Source organism: Mauremys reevesii, unplaced genomic scaffold (assembly GCF_016161935.1).
Source record: "Mauremys reevesii isolate NIE-2019 unplaced genomic scaffold, ASM1616193v1 Contig6, whole genome shotgun sequence".
NCBI lineage: Eukaryota > Metazoa > Chordata > Testudines > Geoemydidae > Mauremys > Mauremys reevesii.
Genome location: NW_024100873.1, coordinates 642,538 through 661,671, shown reverse-complemented (window position 1 = coordinate 661,671; position 19,134 = coordinate 642,538). Strand labels below are relative to the sequence as shown.

Genomic DNA, 19,134 nt, shown 5'->3' with positions numbered 1-19,134 from the left:
GCGGTAGCAGTGTGGTGTGAAGATCCAGGGTGCAAGCCCTGCTGCTGATTCAGGATGAGGCAGTTGTTCCAGTTGCATGTAATAGAATTGTTTTATATGTTTTTTAAAAACTAGGACACTAAACACAATTCTGCATTAAGAGAACAGACGATTACAAAGCCAAGCTCTTGAAAATTAGGAAATGCCAGATTTACAATTACCCACACAACCTTAATTCCGCCCCCATTTGTGTTTGCGGTATGATATGCTCTTTATTGCAGGATTACCTACTATTTTTCCTCAGGGCTGTTGCCTCATTCAGTGCACAGGCCTGTTTGGTTCCCATGTCCATGATGGCTCCCCAAGCATCCAGTGCACAGGATGAACCCACGGTCAGGCTGAATTATAGTTGCACAGGCAAGCCATGAATGTGGCATTTCCAATTCCGACTTTGCAACCTAAATAAAGTTCTTTTAACTCTTGTATATGTAGTATTATCTACTACCCCAACTGCATGCAGCCACCTCTAAGAGGAAACGTAATGGCTGTTATGGAGTACACAGGAACGCTACAGTAGCTGAGGGGAGGAAGTGAAGGAGGATTCCAGTTGAGCCTGACCTGCATTAGCCGGTGCTATTTCAGGACTGAGGACTCTCAGCTTCACCAATACCCCTCCCTCCTGGCCTGCAGCACCTGATGCTTAAATATTAGACCCATCCTCAAACAAAGCCAAGTCATGGCTCTACTGGAAATGTCGAGCCTGAAGGCCTGTGCATGAGCGTGATGCAGTTCAGGACCTTCAGCTCCATTAGGCGTTTCCATTTCCCCCCCAGAGGGAGCAGGGTGCAAGCTCTGCCCCCCAAACTGGCTGCTGCGCAGGGACAAGTGCTACTGGGTGTCTAAGGAAAAAAATCCCTGGGACAAGAGCCGCGATGACTGTTCAAGGAGGAGCTCTCGGCTGCTGGTGATCCGGGACCAGGATGAGATGGTAAATAAAACTTGTCCTGGGGATATGGGCATCACTAGTAACAATTAATACACAGAACTCCTGTGTTGTGTCTGTCAATGTTGCTTTATATCGGGGTGGCCAAACTTACTGACCCTGTGAGCCATATACAAGAATCTTCGGAAGTTCAAGAGCAGGGTGCTCCTGCAGGGACTTAGGCTTCATCCCTGCCTGGGGGTGGGGGGGATGTCCTCAGGGCTTCAGCCCTGCAGGAGACACCTGACAAGGCTCAGGAAATTCAGCCCTGCGGGGAGGGGGGGAAGAGACTCTTGGGTCTTTGGCCCCATGGGAGGCACCTACTGGGGATTGGGGCATCAGCCCTGCTCCTGCTGAAGGCCCAAGCCCCAGGAGGCACACCCTGGAGGGCTACAGCCTCGAGGCCCCACCATCCCCACTGGGCAGAAAGCCAGAGGTGACTCATGAGGGGGCACATGCCCTCCCAGATTTTTCCCAGGGCTTGCTGGTCTATAGCAGAAGCCCCTAGCTCCACCACCCTGCTGCAGGGCAGAAGCCCTGCACTCCCCCACAGTCTGGTAGGCAGAGAATGGGGGGTACACATGGGGGGCTGTGCAAGCTGCACTTTCACTGTAACGAGATGCCTGTGGCTCACAAGCCATGGTTTGGCCACCCCTGCTCTACACATACTCACACACTAAAAAGCAAGGAAATGAAAAGTTCAGGCCAGCAACTGCACATAACCTGTGCCCAGCCCCCCAGCGGTGACACCTCACCGACAGCATGACCCCCCCACCCCACACAGACTGTACCAAGGCCTTAATTCTGCCCCAGTCAGGACAGAAACTAGACAACTGGCCCACGGTCACAGAGGGAGTCTGGGGAATTGAACCCAGTTCCCAGAGTCTCTAGCTAACACCTTAACCACTAGCCCCTCCTTCCCCGTCACTTCATTCTTCCATGTCATTTACAGACTTTCATTCAAAATACTTCCAAAGACACAAACCAGGTCTGGCTTGGACTCACTGTTACATCCCCTGCGAGGAATTGGACTTGGGTGGACGGCTCCGTGTTCAATCCAACACTGTGAGTGTTTTTATCCTCTGATTCCATGTGAGATGTGCAGCAGGGGGCACAGGGCTGTTGCTTTCCAGCATTGGTGAGAGCAGAGGCTACGTACGGGCACAAGGAATGTTAAGTGCTTGGCAGAGTCCTCTGCACAGAGAGATGCATCCTGAGCCTCATTCAATGGTTTCCACGGCAGTTGGGCTAATCCTGAGGGCTGGGTTACATAACAGCGGCCATACTGGGTCAGACCAAAGGTCCATCTAGCCCGGTATCTTGTCTACCGACAGTGGCCAATGCCAGGTGCCCCAGAGGGAGTGAACTTAACAGGCAATGATCAAGTGATCTCTCTCCTGCCATCCATCTCCACCCTCTGACAAACAGAGGCTAGGGACACCATTCTTACCCAGCCTGGCTAATAGCCATTAATAGACTTAACTGGATAAATTAATGGAGGTTCTCTTTTAAACCCTGTTATAGTCCTAGCCGTCACAACCTCCTCAGGCAAGGAGTTCCACAGGTTGACTGTGCGCTGTGTGAAGAAGAACTTCCATTAATTTGTTTTAAATCTGCTGCCCAGGTTTTGTAATATGGACAAGTGTTTTCCAGAAATAGTCCTAGGCCAACCAGCTGTTACTAAACGATCATGGGCTAGGAAGTGTTTTATCAACTAAGGCTCTGTAGGAACAATTCAGCGGTTAAGGAAGAAATTTGAGAGTTGTCAGAATGAGGAAAAGCTGCTAAAAATCCTGTTCAAAAATTCCAAACAATGATTCTTTATTTATTTTGTTACCCAGGTTCAATGTAAAGGATCCTGCTGAAGAAAAGAACAGCTGTGGGATGATAAAAGCAGATAGGATTCATTTTGAAACCTGCAGTGCTGCATCTAAATGGATTTGTGAAAAAGATGCTCTCCTGATATAGACAGTGACAATAATCTGTATTTTCGATGTGTGAACGAGAAATCTTCTTTAGTTTCAGTCGGTCCCATAAATGATGAATATTGAAGGAGAGCTTCAAAGGGAAAAATTGGGCTTCTGCCCTTCCTCCTCCCCCCTGCTTTTATAACGCGGATAAAGACAGAACGACAGGCTTTTCTTGTATTTGAAATTCAGGTCCTGTCTGGGCTGGAAGATTATGGTGAAGGGAGAACTAGTGAAGTGACGTCACAAGTAGAGCTGGGGGAAATTTTTCACTGAATATTTTATTTGTCAAAAAATGCAGTTTTGGGTCGAACAAGACTATTCACAAACTGGTGTTGAATTCACTGAATTGTTTCAGGCAAAATAAAATAATAATTTTAAAAATCCAGGGTAGGGTCACAAGGGGACTGGAGGAGGAGACAGCAGCTAACTCCATCCAATAGCCAAGTGGTTTGTGCCCAGATTTGAATCCCTGCTAATAGATTAGCCATATATATCTAGATGTGGCTAACCTATTTTAGGACAGTTTTGTGTCAGCAACAGAATCCATTCCCAGGAAAGAGCTCAATATACGTAATAAGCAGATATGAGTAAGACAAATATATTGCAGAGCAAAGTTACGCAGTTGAGTTCAGACACCTTCAAGAATCTAAAAAGCTGCAGAGAGGGCACCTAACTCAAGCAGCAACAATCTACCTTCTGGAATTTGCAATAATTAGCATTTGTTTAAAATTAGCAGCCTGGACATTCCAATACTGCAGTGTATTTATAGACGACATGCAAGAAAATATTTTACATTAAAAAGTTCCTTAAAGAAATCTGCCCCTGAAGTGCAGCCTGCGGATGTGAAAATCAGCAGTCAGTGACCAGGGGCAGCACACAAGTTTGGGCAGGGAGGGGAAAGAGGAGCCTCCTGAAAAAAATAAAATAAAGAGGTTGCAAAGTGTCTCTAGGGCCACATTGTCACAAAAGGAGGCTCCCAGGCACAAATTCAGAGGCTGGGTTTGCATGAAGACACCCACACTCTGTATCTCCCAGGGCAGCACAGCTGCATTGCTGGCTGTAGATGGTAGAGGTGGACAGAGCTTGAAAGTGCCAACACTATGCAGAACCCAACACGGAGGGCCCAAGGCCAAAGCCAGCCTATGGCACCCAAGGGGTTGCAGGGAGGCTGTCTGCAGAAAGGCAGGTGTTGCAGTTTGTGGATACAGCAAAGAGCCATGACCCAGTGTGAAGTGTACAAACCCCAGAAGGGCAGGAAATCATTGAAGGCACCAGGGTGCAACAGGAGCCAATGGGATGAATTGAGCAAGGGGGGAAATTTCAAGGCTGGTGCTCAGGAGATGATCCCCAGCAGTGAGGGGGTCTAAGAATCTGGGACATTGCAAACCCCTGCAGTTTCTTTGGGGACCAGTGTGTTAAATGTATGAATGGCTTCTCTCTGCTTGTGTTCTGCTCCATGGGGGAAGGTGATCACAGCTGTATTCACACTATTGTAATAATAAAAATAAATAATATTCACACCCCTACACATTATTGTAATAATCATTATACAAAATACATCTTTTAAAGGCATCATTTGAAAACTAATAACTTGCTGGCCAATAATATCATGGGGAAATGGATGTAGCAACATTATATGTAACATAAAAGCAGCAAAGAGTCTCCACAATGCTTTTGCCCTAGAATAAATGTATCCGCTAGCACACAGCCCTCTCTCAGCTTATAACAGGCTGGGCATTGCGTTCAGAAAGAAAGCGCAGGCGCTGGCTCTTAGTCAGACTGGCTTGCTGGGGACATTGCAGTGTATGAACGGGAGCTGTGCAACTTTAAGTGCCCCGGTCAGGGAGTGGGACAGGGTCTCTGCCCAGAGACTGGGGGGGGCTGGAGCCTAGAGCCCTCATCTGATGGAGGTGGGATAGAGATCCAGTTACCTGAAACTGTGATAGCCTCCCCGAGAGAAGGGTCACAAACGGCAGCATTAGGGTAATTGACAACTAGGACTGGATAAAATCCTGGAGGCAGACTAAGAAACAAGGAACCAGGCTGCAGCATGGAGGGGACCAGAACCAGGCTTTGTCACAGCTGGTCTGCGATTCTCTTGAGTTCACGAATCCCCTCCCACCGCTCGCTCCTCTCCCTTCGCAGGGGTATCAGGTTTACTGCAGATCCATTTTCTTGGTGTTCTGCAGCTTGAGCTCATCACAGTGAGGTCTTCATCCAGGTACGCACAGTCTGCTCCGCTGTCTATTTCAAACCTGTAACCCAGAAGCAATTGGAGCTAGAGTCAGTGTGTGCCAGGCACAGACCAAATCAGGGAGGGGAGCTGCTGCACTCACAGCTCCTCAGGATCCCCCTCCCTGCACCAGGCCCTGCTCCCAGCAGAAGGGGATGTTAAAGCAGCCAGTGGGGCACTGCCAGTGCCTCTGACCAGCGCAGAGGGAGAAAACTCACCGATGGTCAAACTCGGTCCCGTTGACCCATTTCCAGACCTGGCCCGTGTCCTTCCAGAGGCCGATCCAGTGGTCCAGTTTGCCTCTGTATGGCAGCAGGAAATCCTTACAAATGCAATAAATGCATCAGCTGTGTTGGACCCTGACTCTGCTGCTCCCCTCTTTGGGCTGCAGGGGATTTCTAGAGGCCTCTTCCATGGTTACTGGGTGATGGGATCTGATATGTATTAACCCTTTACTTTCCCACATCCTCGTTTTTGGGGCCGTGGCAGCTACTGGCTGAAGCAGGAATTGAGCTGCAAGGTCACTGTCCGCCCAGCAGCCCCTTCTCAGAGCACAGCAGGGCCAGGAGGGAGAGGGAGCTGCAGGGGGAGGGCAGACAGACCCCTGCCACCAGGGCAGGGAAGCTGAGGGGAAGAGGCCTAAAGCAGACCTCACCTGCAGCTGGATTCCCCCTGCCCCACCCATGAGGAAACCCTGGGGCTGGGCTGAGCTGGGGGGGCAGGTTCTCACCCCCTGCAGCCCCAGGCAGCCCATTAGCCTGGAGCTGACTGAGCCGGCCCAGCTCTGCACAGGATGAGTCTCCCACCTAGGCTCTGGCAGACGCAGGGTCGAGGGGCTGGAGCCCCAGGTCCAGCCAGGATTCAGCTGCCAGAACCGCACTGACTCTGGCTGCCCAGCCTGGGAGGCACCCGGGCTCCTCTCGGCCCTACAGGGGCTGAGCCCAGCCTGACTCCAGCCCTGTCAGTGGTGCCAGCGATCGCTGGGCTTGGCACAAAGCATCTAACCGGCTTCTCACCAGCTCCTGCGGACTCTCAATCCCGGCCAGGGAGGCAGCGTGTGACGAGCAGAAGCTCTGGCTGTAGGTCCAGTTCTCCTCAGCCTTAGAAAAATAGTAACATTTCCCTTGGATCTGGATCCAGCCGTCCAGGCACCAGGGGGCAGCAGGGGAGCATGGAGGAGGCTGCTTAGATGTTACCACTAGAAAACACAAAACACAAGGGGAGAGATCGTCCATCTCTCATCTCTGTGGAGAACGAGCAGGGACAGAAACAAGAACTGCCCGATGGGATCAGACTGATGGGAGAGACGGGCCAGTCTGAGAGTGGCCAGCAGCAGCTGCACCAGAGGCCACGGCCCAGCAACCCGACACGCAGCGTGGCTGGAGTTTGTTATGACACACACACTGCGGCAGCGCCAGAGGCCAACCAGGCCAAGCCCCCATCGGGCTGGGGATGTACAGAGTGTGCAGCCAAGGGAGTGGGGAAGGTGAGAGCAAGGGAGGAGTGTGTCTGGCAGGGGCGCTGGAATGGGGTGGTAAGGGGGGGCCATGCCCCTCCCCCATGTTTTAATGTGGGAGGGCCAGGCCTGCCCACTTGTTAACCTGGGCGTAGAGCCTCAGGCAGGCACGGTGCTGGTGGCGGCAGCAGGGGCTGCGCTTCACGGCCGGGGAGCTATGGGGAGCTCCCCTGCTATGACGTGCAGCCCCTGCTACCAGCACCAGCCTCGTGGGGGGCTGAGCTGGGCCTTAGCTCCCCTCCTCCCACCAATGCCGCCACCACCACCCCCCCGCTCCTCTTTCCTTCCGAGGCCCCGACACCGGGCCAGGCCAGAAGCCAGAGCCGGGGTGTGGTAAGAGCCACCCAGGGAACCTGGGCTGCTGTGGGGAGCCCCAGACACTCCACCGGCCCTGAGGGGAAAGGAGTGGGGGAGGGGCCACAGTTCCTGCACCGGTGCTCTGCCTCCCCCCGCCCCCCCAGCAGGTCCCACGCTCCTGCTGCCCAGCACATGGATTCTCGTACAGGGCTAACGGCAGTGTCATGTGCTCACACCTTCCACAGCCACATCTACAGAGCTGGGCAGCTCAGTCCAGGAGGCAGCGCAGGGTGAACACCGAGCGGGTCATTTCTGTGACTGATCTTATGGGAGCAGATACAATAGGCAGAGGCAGAATGTTAGGCCTGGTCTACACTAGGACTTTAATTTGAATTTAGCAGCGTTAATTTGAATTAACCGCGCACCCGTCCACACCAGGAAGCCATTTAATTCGACCCAGAGGGCTCTTTAGTTCAAATTCGGTACTCCACCCCGACAGGTGGAGTAACGCTAAATTCGACATGGCTAGCTCGAATTAGGCTAGGTGTGGATGCAAATCGAACTTAGTAGCTCCGGGAGCTATCCCACACTGCACCACTCTGTTGACGCTCTGGACAGCAGTCCGAGCTCAGATGTTCTGATCAGCCACACAGGAAACGACCCGGGAAAATTTGAATTCCTTTTCCTGTCTGGCCATTTTGAATCTCAATTCCTGGTTGGACATCGGGGCGAGCTCAGCAGCACTGGCAGCGATGCAGAGCTCTCCAGCAGAGGGGTCCATGCAATCTCAGAGTAGAAAGAGGGCCCCAGCATGGACTGACCGGGAAGTCTTGGATCTGATCGCTGTGTGGGGCGATGAGTCTGTGCTTTCGGAGCTGCGCTCCAAAAAACGGATGCAAAGACCTACGAGAAGGTCTCCAAAGCCATGGCACTCAGAGGATACAGCCGGGATGCAACGCAGTGCCGTGTGAAAATCAAGGACCTGAGACAAGGCTACCAAAAAATCAAAGCGGCAAACGGACGCTCCGGAGCCCAGCCCCAGACATGCCGCTTCTACGAGGCACTGCATGCCATTCTCGGTGGGTCTGCCACCACTGCCCCACCAGTGACCGTGGACTCTGAGGATGGGATAGCGTCGACGGGCAGTTCCTCGGCGATGTTCGCCGATGGGGAAGATGAGGAAGGGTTTGTGGAGGACGAGGCAGGTGACAGCGCTTACAATACTGCTTTCCCCGACAGCCAGGATCTCTTCATCACCCTCACAGAGATCCCCTACCAACCCTCCCTGGCCGTTAACCCGGACTCTGAATCAGGGGAAGGATCAGTCGGTAAGTGCTATAAACATGTATTTTTTTAACAAAATAGGAATAAAAACTATATGAAAAGAAGGTCAATGCATATAGGGATCGAACAGAAATCCTCTTGGGACAGTTCCACGAAGCTCTCGGAGAGGTACTCGAAAAGCCTCCGCAGGAGGTTCCTGGGGAGAGGTGCCTTATTGGGTGCTCCGTGGAAGCACACTCTTCCGCGCCAGGCCATCCTGAGGTATAGTGGGAGCATTGCCTCGACCAGCATGGCAGCATAGGGCCCTGGTCTGTGCAGGGATTCACGCAGCATGCGCTCTGTTTCTCCTGCTGACCCGCCTCAGGGTGATCTCGCTCAGCGACTGCTGCATCTAATTAGGGGAATTACTGTAATGTTACTATTGTGAATGCTTGACTTTTCATTTGCATAACAATGACCAGCTGCAGAGGAAAAGCATACAGGGATCTTTCCCGGGGACAGCCGCGAGGGCTGGAACAGGGTCAGACTTTATGCTTTCCAGATTGCCTGCAGCAGGAGGGCACTGCTATCCATTAACTGTTAAGCAGCCTAAAGTTTACGGCTTACCAGGCCTGGCTGCTACACGGATTCTGCTGTCCTGCCCCGCTTGTCCGATCTCCAGTGCAAGACCCCAGGCAATGAAAGCGAATGCCAAAAATTCGAACTTGTCCTGAGAGCACATGAGATTAGGTGCCCTGTATGGTCTTGTTCACAGAAACTGAGTAGACTGTGTTCAGTGTTCGCAAACATGTATCTTTGCAAGGAAATCACTTCCTTTTTCCCCAATCACACAGCTGCGGCTCTTTCCCGAACTGCCCCGGCATCCCCCTCACAGAGGCTGGCGCAGATTAGGCGGCGAAAGAAAAAGACTCGGGACGAGATGTTCGCTGAACTGATGGCCTGCTCCAGAGCCGAGGCGGCCCAGCAGAGCCAGTGGAGGGAGACCCTCTCTCAGCAGCAGCGCTCACACAGCGAACGGGAGGACAGGTGGCGGCAGGAAGACCAGCAGGCGACTCAAACGCTGCTTGGACTAATGAGGAGCAACGGACATGCTCCGGTGCGTTGTGGATGTTCTGCAGGACCGCAGCCAGGAGCAGAGAGCCCCCCTGAACTGTATCTGCAACCGCCCTCCCCCGCCACAAAGTCCTGTCCCCCCCCCTCACCCAAAATCACAAGAAGGAGGGGCGGTAGGGGCTGTGAAAACTGTCACTCCACCCCAGCAGAGCGCTCATGTACGCTACAGCTCTCAGTCCCTAAAGTAGGAGAATTGCTTCCCTTCCTGGCTCACCCGATCCCAAATCCCAGTTTCATCCCCAACTGTGTAGTTGAGTATTAAAATAGTTTGCTGTTCATTACTGTTTCCGTCATGTTTCTTTGCAGAAGACTTTGTGTGAAGGGGAGGGTTTGTTAATTACATAGGACAGCCACCATTAACAGGGTACAGACATGGGGCAGGATCAACAGCAGGTCACACACAGAGTGCAGTCACTAGGCACCCGGGTCACTGTGGGAGGTGTCTGCTGCCCCAGGTCAGTCTGGGAGGTGTATGCTGCCCCAGGGTCCGAGCGCCTGGCATCCACAAATGGCAAGGCAGGCTGCCCTTACCATGCCCTTCCACCCTAGCCATGAACCTCTCCGATGCCCTGAGCCACAGCCAGAGCCATCATCCCCCTACACCTACTCACCCTTCCCACACACCCCTCACCCCTTCCTGCAAACCCACCCCTTCCTGCACACCCTCCTGTAACCGTCCTCCCCCCAGAGACCGCTGTAGGAGCAGGAGCTGTCAGTCCTCGAGTGTAGAAGCGGTCTGTACATCACTGCACACCGTACCCACCACAGTCTGCATCCCTGTTTGAACCCTTTAACGCGAATTCGTTAGTAAAGAAAACTTTGTGAATTAAAAATGTTCCAATAACTTTATTTTTAAACGTCTGTTGGAAGGGGGGAAACCTGGGGAACGGGGTATGTAACCGCTGAAAAAAGTGAATAGTAAGTGAAACAGGGGCAGGTTCAGCTTCTCTGTAAAGAGACTGGACAGTCATAGGTTACCCTGCTCTCCGAGGAACCTAGCTTTCAAAGCCTCCCGGATGCACAGCGCTTCCCGCTGGGCTCTTCTATCGGCACGGCTGTCTGGCTGAGCGTAATCAACAGCCAGGCGATTTGCCTCAACCTCCCATCCCGCCATAAAGGTCTCCCCCTTGCTCTCACAGAGATTGTGGAGTACACAGCAAGCCGCAATAACAATGGGGATATTGGTTTCGCTGAGATCCGAGCGAGTCAGTAAGCTCCTCCATCTCCCCTTGAGACGCCCGAAAGCACACTCCACCACCATTCTGCACTTGCTCAGCCGGTAGTTGAAGAGCTCCTTGTCACTGTCCAGGGCGCCTGTATAGGGCTTCATGAGCCAGGGCATTAGTGGGTAGGCTGGGTCCCTGAGGATCACTGTAGGCATCTCCACATCCCCAACACTTATATGGTGGTCCGGGAAGAAACTACCTTCCTGCAGGCGTCTAAACAGACCAGAGTTCCTGAAAACACGCGCGTCATGAACCTTGCCCGGCCACCCGACATAGATGTTGGTAAAACGTCCCCTATGGTCCACCAGTGCTTGCAGCACCATTGAAAAGTAGCCATTTTGGTTAATATACTGGCTGGCCTGGTGGGCCGGTCCCAGGATAGGGATGTGAGTGCCATCTATAGCCCCACCGCAGTTTGGGAATCCCATCGCGGCAAAGCCATCTATGACGACCTGGACGTTTCCCAGGGTCACTACCTTCGAGAGCAGGAGTTCAACGATTGCGTGGGCTACTTGCATCACAGCAACCCCCACGGTAGATTTGCCCACGTCAAAGTGGTTCGCTACTGACCAGTAGCTGTCTGGTGTGGCAAGTTTCCAGAGGGCTATGGCCACTCGCTTCTGCACACTCAGGGCTGCTCGCATCCGGGTGTTCTGGCGCTTCAGGGCAGGGGCCAGCAAGTCACACAGTTCAAGGAAAGTGCCCTTACACATCCTGAAGTTTCGCAGCCACTGTGATTCATCCCAGACCTGCAGCACTATGCGGTCCCCACCAGTCCGTGCTTGTTTCCCGGGCCCAGAATCGCCGTCCCATAGCATGAACGTGACCCATTGCCACCATGATCTCGCGCGCGGATCCCGTGCTTTGAGAGGTCTGTGCCACTCTGACACTTCATGTCCTCACCGCGCTGCCGGAGCCTCCTCGCCCGATTTCTCAGCAGCTGACTGTGGAAGAGGTGGACGATAAGGTGCAAGGAGTTGACAACGGCCATAAGTGCAGTGATGATCGCAGCGGGCTCCATGCTCGCAGTGCTGTGGCGTCCGCGCTGTCACTGACCAGAAAAGTGCGGTAACAGATTTCCTGCCAGCGCTTTCAGGGAGAGAGGGTGGGAGTGACGGTTGAATGACAACAGTTACCCAAAACCACCCTCGACACATTTTTCCCCCAGCAGGCATTGGGGCTCTACCCAGCATTCCAAGGGCAGCGGGGACTGCGGGATAGCTTCCCACAGTGCACCGCTTCCAAAGTCGATGCTTGCCCCGTTAGTGTGGACTCACAAAGTTGAATTAGTGTCCTTAGTGTGGATACACAAATTCGAATTCATAAGGTCGAATCCACAAATTCGACCTAAGTTAAAATCGAACTACTCCTGTAGTGTAGACATACCCTTAGAAGTTCAGAGCCTCCAAACCACCAGCAGGCGGCAGCAGAGAAGCTGCCAGACCTGCTGGGCCCCAGACAAGGACACCTTGCAGACGAGGGGCCCTCAGATCCAACAGCCTCTCTGAGCGGGTTTCCCTCCTCACCCATCTCGTGCATCAAAGCCTCAGATCCCCTGGAATGCAGCCTGCAACGTGTGACTACACTGAGGGGAATGTGGGAGCAGTGAGAGCATCTTCTAATAACCCCAGCGAGCAGCACCCAGACCCCTCGCCCAGCTGCTAAACCCTCCAGCGCCCCACTGATAACCCCACAGCCCCACACCTTGCTGCATATTAGAGTGAGGTTCACACTGAATGGAAATAGCCTGTAATTGCACATCCCGTATGCACCAACTGGCTGAGTTTAACACCTCTGGGGAACCTTCTCTTTGGAGATTCCTGACCCCAGGATTAAATTCTCAGCAGCACCACTGCAGTGATGGGGGCTTCCCCTGACAGCTGAATAAAGCTCACACCAGCAATGCTGTAGCCGCTGCCAGCCCTCCTGTGGGGACAACCAGGGGAGGGGCGGCAGGAAGATGAGGCCAGGCCTGTAACCTCAGAGCCCTGAGCTGCAGACAAGTTACCCGTGTCAGTCCATCAATGCAAACAGCTATGAATAGAAAGTCCCCGAGTGTAAAAGGGAGAAACAGAGGGGCTGGAATCAGGAAAAGAGCGACTGTCTTGTGTTCGCTGCCCTGGACGACTGGGGCTCAGGAGATCTGGATTCAGTTCCAAGCTCTGCCAGACTCCCTGCCTGACCCAGGGCAAATCCCTGAGGCCGGATCCACAAAGGGACGGAGGCGTTTGCCAACACTGAACTTTTACTAGTCTAGGAAACCCCTGGAACAACAATGGGACCCACAGGGCCTGAGCTGGGTGCCCCACGCAGTGAAGGGGGGGGCGGGAGCGGTGCCTAAGAACGGGCTCCACAACAGCCAGCTCGCTAGACAGGGGCTGCCCAAGCCAGCCAATAGGAGACAGTGACAAGCCTGTGCCCTCCGCCCCGCCCCTCTCACAGCTCAGCCCCTCAGCCCTGGCTGCAGGGAGGGGCCCAGCCCTGATAACCTGCAGCGGGAACCCCCTGCCCTGGGGTCAGGTACCTAAGTCACTTCTTGGGACAGTGAGTGCAGCAGCAAGTGCCCAAATCCAATGAAAATGGCGGGGGGGGGGGGGGTGGTGAGAAGACAACCTCCCTGATCACCTTTAACCCACTGGCAGGGCTCTCACCCCGACGTGAGACCCTGCTTCAGTCCCCTTTCCTGGTGAGCAGGGATTGGAGAACAGGCTCAGGTGGGCGCCCTACTCACTAGATCAGAGGGATTCTAACTCTCTGGCCCAATTAATATTTAATTATTCAATTAAATCAAAGTGGAACAACATCAGCAGGAAATACTGAGACCCCCCCACCCCCCCCCCCATCAGACTGTCCCACAGCTCAGTGGCTGGGCACTCCCGTGGGGGTGGGCAACCCCAATTCAGATCCTGTCTCCCCTCAGACAGAGGGGACTGGAACTGGGGTCTCACATCCCAGGGAAGGGCCCTACCACTGGGGCAGGGTTAAGGGTGGGGGGGTCTCCTTGTCCCCCACCTGTTTCACAGAGGCCGGCAGCCTAAGCACACCTGCCAGATCCCGCCCCACGGGTACGACAGGCCTCTGGGTGCCAAGGGCCAAGCAGCAGCACACGCCCAGAGGCAGAACATGAAGCACTGAGGGAACTTCTACAGCAAAAGTGTCGTCCTCAGGTGAACTCAGGCGCTCCCCGGTTGGCAGATCACAGGGTGCCTGAAACAGGAACTTCGACCCTTCAGTGCCCTTTGTGGAACCAGCCCTGGTGCCTTGGCTCCCGCGCCACAAAACAAGGACAAGGACACGTCCCTGCCTCACAGGGGTGTGCGGAGAAATCCGTTAGTGTCTGTGATACTCTCAGGTACGACAATGGAGGGGGGTGGGGGGCCATGAAAGAGCCTAGAGAGACTCCTGTCTGACCTGACTGCTAAAGCAGAGAGGCCGGGGAGAGATGAGGTGGAGCTGTGAGCCGTGAAGGAAGAAAGCTCCACATCCAGAGACTGAATCATCGGGGGTTGGGAACTTACCTATCAAAGCTGCTACTAGGGCGATGACGACGACCATTGTAACCACGATTATGGCTCTGAGGGCAGCTGGACAATCCCATACTGCAGGTTTCCTGGAGCTGGAATTAGCTGGATGACCTGGAAGATCAAAACCTGTTAATCATAGAACATCAGGGTTGGAAGGGATCTCAGGAGATCTAGTCCAACCCCCGCTTTTTTTTGAAACCCCAGTTCCCTAAATGCCCCCCTCAAGGATTGAACTCACAACCCTGGGTTTAGCAGGCCAATGCTCAAACCACTGACCAGGGCTGACTCAAATTAGACTTGTTTGCCATCAGGCTCTGATCTGACACACACCAGATATTTATTTTGACGTCTTAAATGGTTCTGTCCCAGCTCTGGACACAAACATTAACTCGAACTCCCATCCAGACTGCAAAGGAGAACATCACCCCCCAAACCACCAGTTCAATTAATCCCCAGAAAGGACCCTGCAGAATTCGGAGGGATTCAGAGGAGGATGGAGGATGACCAGGAGCCTGGAAAATCCACAACAAGAGTTTGAAAAGCCTGGGATTGTTCACCATAGATGGAGGTGACTGAGAGGGGACAGAATAAACAGTCTAGGCAATAACAGATGGGACAGAAGGCAGACTGGGAGCTTCTGGTGATAAAGCTGCGAACAGTCCCTGCACGCCCCCTTGTGGCCTGGTGTGGTACTGTGGGTGCACCCCTCCTTAATTTCCCTTGATTGGCAGCAGTATGCTTAATGGGACGGGCCTGCCTTGATCACATCTGAGGCAGAAGTAGCCAGTGATGAGCAGCCAAAATCTTAACAACCGGTTCCCTATAAAAAGTTCTGATTTAAGGGGGTCGGGGCAGACATACTCATGGGGCCGGGGGCCCCTGCAGGGCCTGGTCTAATTGCCCCACTTGCCCCCTCCCCTCTGGCCAGCCCTGGAGCTTACAGCAGCCCCCACACACACACCTTGCCGGGCCACTCAAAAAGCAGCAGCACAACTCCTGAGCTCAGCTGAGCTGCCCAGCTGAGCTGCCCAGCTAGTGCTAGCAGCTGGCCATGCTGCAGCTGGGGGGAAGCGGGGGAGGGGCCCGGGGAGCCTCAGCCTCCCCAGCTGGGAATCCTGGGAGCAACAGGATGATTCGGCCTGTGGAGCGGAGTTCTTTGCCTACCCCCTGGCCCTTTAACAACCAGTTCTCCACGGAAGTCTAGTTTTAGCAACCGGTTCTTGAGAACCTGTGGGAACCGGCTCCAGCTCACCACTGGATGTAGCCTCCTGCCTGTCCCTTAAAGGGCTAGTTATCACTTTCCCTTTGTTCTCCCTGTCTCGTAACACAAGAGCAAGGGGTGTAACAATGATGCCCTTTAGTGGGACCCAACTGAGAGTGTCAATTCAGGACAAATTGCTCAGAACAGGGCAGTTACAACCCCAGGCTGAGGTTCCTTTGCACACCAAGGCAAACCAAACCAGCCAAACAGAGAGGACTTTGGTCTCACCCCACTGGCTAACCACAAGTCACACAGGCAATTCCCTTAGACACTCCAGTCTCCCAGTATCCCACCAGTGCCACTCGTTATGGGGACAAATGATCAGGGGCGGCTCCAGGCCCCAGCACGCCAAGCGCGTGCTTAGGGCGGCACGCCACGGGGGGCGCTCTGCTGGTCGCCGAGAGGGCGGCAGGCAGCACGCCTACAGAGGGTCCACCGGAGCCGCGGGACCGGCGACCGGCAGAGCGCCCCCCGCGGCGTGCCGCCCTGCTTGGGGTGGTGAAATGTCTAGAGCCGCCCCTGCAAATGATTATGGAAACCAATACCCCAGTAAAAGAAAAAAGGTTCTCCCGATCCCAAAAGGAACAAGCCCCAGACCCAGGTCAATATACAAAATCAGATCTTACCCACAAATCACTGTCACCAATCCTTTAGCATCTAAAATCTAAAGGTTTATTCATAAAAGAAATATAGATGAGAGCTAGAATTGGTTAAATGGAATCAATTACATACAGTAATGGCAACGTTCTTGGTTCAGGTTTGTAGCAGCGATGGAATAAACTGCAGGTTCAAATCAAGTCTCTGGAGTACATCCACAGCTGGGATTGGTCATTCAGTCCTTTGTTCAGAGCTTCAGTTTGTACCAAGTCCCTCCAGAGGTATGAAGCAGGAGGGAAGACAAGATGGAGGAGTTTCCAGGGCTTTTAATACTCTCTGCCTTGGAGGACATCTCTTTGTTCTTACTGTGGAAAAATTCCAGCAGCAAGATGGCATCTGGAGTCACATGGGCAACTCACATGTCCATGCATGACTCCTTTGCAGGCTGAAGCCATTGTTTACATCAGGGGCTGGCAATCTTTCAGAAGTGCTGTGCCAAGTCTTCATTTATTCACACTAATGTAAGGTTTCCCGTGCCAGAAATACATTAATGTTTTTAGAAAGTCTCTTTCTATAAGTCTAATATATATAACTAAACTATTGTTGCATGTAAATTATATAAGGTTTTTAAAATGTTTAAGAAGCTTCATTTAAAATTAATTTAAAATGCAGAGCCCCCTGGACCGGTGGCCACTGGCCAGGACCCGGGCAGTGTGAGTGCCACTGAAAATCAGCTCGCGTGCCGCCTTCGGCACACGTGCCATAGGTTGCCTACCCCCGGTTTACGTGCTAGTTTGAACCTTTTCAGGAAAGCTCAGATGTGGACTGGCATCGCCCAAGGTTCACTGTCTCTTAAGTGTTTCTTGATTGGGCATTTAATGAGATTAGTCCCTTCTCAAGAGTTAGCTGACCAAATGTTTTACTGAGGCTTCTTAGAATCAAAACACCTTGATATACAAGTATGTAGCCAATATTTATAACTTCAACTACAAAAATTCACACACACAGGTAGGTTATGATTTGCTGGTTATGATTATGCTTTCTATAGACACCTGACATGACACCCTTTGTACAATATTGGCTGCAAATATGTAACAGTGGTTGCAACAATGATCTATATGGTCACAGGTTATGTCAGTAACATCACATGGGGATTGTGGCAGGGCAGGGGTAAATCCCTGGAATGCCCTGCTAAAATGCTGGCTAAAGCCCTAATGTCTGGTAGGGAGGCCAGGTAGTCAGCAGAGAGCCCAGCTGCAGGCCTAGATGAAGGCTGGCTCACTGCTATGAGCTAAGTAGCGACAGCTGGGCTGAGGAGGGCTATAAAAGCCCTGAGGAAAGCTCAGGCAGGAGGCTGGCCTGGGAGGGTTACATCTCTGTCTCCTCACCAAAGGAAAGGAGCCTTACGGGCCAGGAGACCCTGGGAGGGTCTGACTGGGGATAGCTGTTGGGGGGGAAGGGGAGATAACACTGTTGCACTGTAAATAAAGACACAAGGGTGAAGCACCGAAGGTGATGTGGGGACTCTATTTTAACCAGCCAACACAGGGCCCAGGCATGAGAGAGTGGAAACTTGTGTAGACCCTGTGACACTGGGGGCTCGTCCAGGATCCTCCTAGCCATCATTAATAGTGGCTGCCAGCATGGAGGAGACCCTAAAGTGGCTGGTGACCACGGTGCAAGAAATGTAACAGTCCCAACAGTCAGAACGACAGGCCCTGATGATATGGCAGGCAGGCCAAAAGCAGACACTCCAGGAGGTTATCAGGGAACAAAAGATGGTGAATCTGGCACTGGGAGGCCGATCTGTGGGGCCCATCTTGCAGAGCCCTACCGGGGTAGGGCTCTGCAAGATGGGCCCCACAGATGACCCAGATGCATCCCTGGGGACTTTCGAATGGGTGGCTATGGTGGCTGGCTGGGAGTGGACGACCTGGGCCCTGCAGCTAGGTGAAGCACTGAAGAAAGCCAACACAGGGCCCAGGCATAGAGTGAAAACCTGTGCAGTCCATGTGACAGGGATATTCAATTAGATTAAAGGGTTGGGAAAGGAACTATTTTTTCCAGCCAATGTATAGTTAGACTGCGGAATTCACTGTCACAGGAAAGTTAAAGGGTTGGAGCATTTATATGGTTAACATGAAATATCCAGAGTTGCCATAATTAACAACCAAAGGTTGGCAGGAACATTGGAAGAGCGCCTGTATTCCAGGGAGTGTAAATCCAGGGAACCCCTGCTGGAGTTCAATCTTAGCAAATCCTCTTCCCTAGTGCCCAGAGCCACATCTGAGGGCATGATACATTCAGTGGCAAAACACAAATGAATGTGCTGTGGCCACAGGCAGCCACACCTGCTCCTGGCCATGCACGAAGGCAGGGCTCTGCGTGGGTTATGAGTGCAAACACCTCAGCTCACACACTGGAAGGACAAACAACCAGAAGGAAAGAGCAGTGACAGGAGCGACCCAGGGAGACGTGAGCCAAACGTTTTCAAGGGGATAGAACATGTACAGTCCTAAAAACCATACGTGCAACTGCCACACAAGAGAGCACGTGCTGCACGAGCCAAGTCCATTGGAGCAATATAGCCTCTGCTGCATGGGGCAGGGGTGGGGGAAGGAGCAGGAGGAAAGACAGCTACACCCACCCCTGAAAGGCATCTCCTCCCTCCAGCCTGTTCCTAGGCAGGGAAGCTCCAGTTACCTGGCTCTCTTCCACTCTCCAAGTCTATGGAGCTGTTAAGAGGCTGTCCAGGGGGATCTGCTTCCGCCCAGTTCCCCATCTCTCTTCTCAGGGAGTAAGCGGTGGGTGCTGGACTCTGATCAGCTTGGAGCCAGTTGCAAGAAATGGCTCTACACAGCCATGGCAGAGTCAGTTCCAGCCAGTGCAGTGTCCCTGGCTTTGGCTCCTCTCCCAGCTGACCTAGAATCTGCAACAACACAGTCAGGACAGCATAAGGGTCAGTGGGTTTGTTTGTGGTGTCCCATCCCCCATTCATCAGAACAAAAACCCAGAGCTAAGAATGGTGCAGTAACCAACCCGCTCCTCTGTCATCAGGCCCTCATTGAAGATTCCCCATTTCCTCTCACTCCTCAATTCGGAGCTGGGCAGGAGAGGGAGAACACTGGGTGTGGGGTGCAGGCAGGGATGTG

General features: G+C 53.1%; 2 protein-coding genes across 3 annotated transcripts in view; both read right to left on the bottom strand.

Moving 5' to 3' along the window:
* The window catches only part of LOC120394448 (C-type lectin domain family 2 member B-like), a 1,239,960-nt gene that overhangs the window by 763,383 nt on the left and 457,443 nt on the right, over positions 1-19,134 (bottom strand). The window lies entirely within an intron of this gene.
* On the bottom strand, positions 4,432-18,786 carry LOC120394444 (C-type lectin domain family 2 member D-like). 2 transcript variants are annotated; one of them, XM_039518675.1, is made up of 5 exons: positions 18,686-18,786; positions 14,119-14,250; positions 6,181-6,362; positions 5,383-5,486; positions 4,432-5,186 (listed from the first exon to the last, which is right to left on the bottom strand). In XM_039518675.1, exons 1-5 carry the CDS (start codon positions 18,762-18,764, stop codon positions 5,036-5,038), a joined length of 648 nt encoding a protein of 215 aa, XP_039374609.1. In that variant the 5' UTR covers positions 18,765-18,786; the 3' UTR covers positions 4,432-5,035. The 2 variants fall into 2 exon arrangements, with proteins under 2 accessions (XP_039374609.1, XP_039374610.1); XM_039518676.1 differs by having other exon boundaries at positions 14,119-14,235.

Excerpts from the sequence above, each read along its gene's own strand:
- LOC120394444 (XM_039518675.1), bottom strand. The coding sequence starts at position 18,764 with ATGGGGAACTGGGCGGAAGCAGATCCCCCTGGACAGCCTCTTAACAGC. Across the intron at positions 14,251-18,685 it reads GGAGAGTGGAAGAGAGCCAG|GTTTTGATCTTCCAGGTCAT; the intron begins GTAACTGGAGCT and ends TATGATTAACAG. Across the intron at positions 5,187-5,382 it reads GGGACCGAGTTTGACCATCG|GTTTGAAATAGACAGCGGAG; the intron begins GTGAGTTTTCTC and ends TCTGGGTTACAG.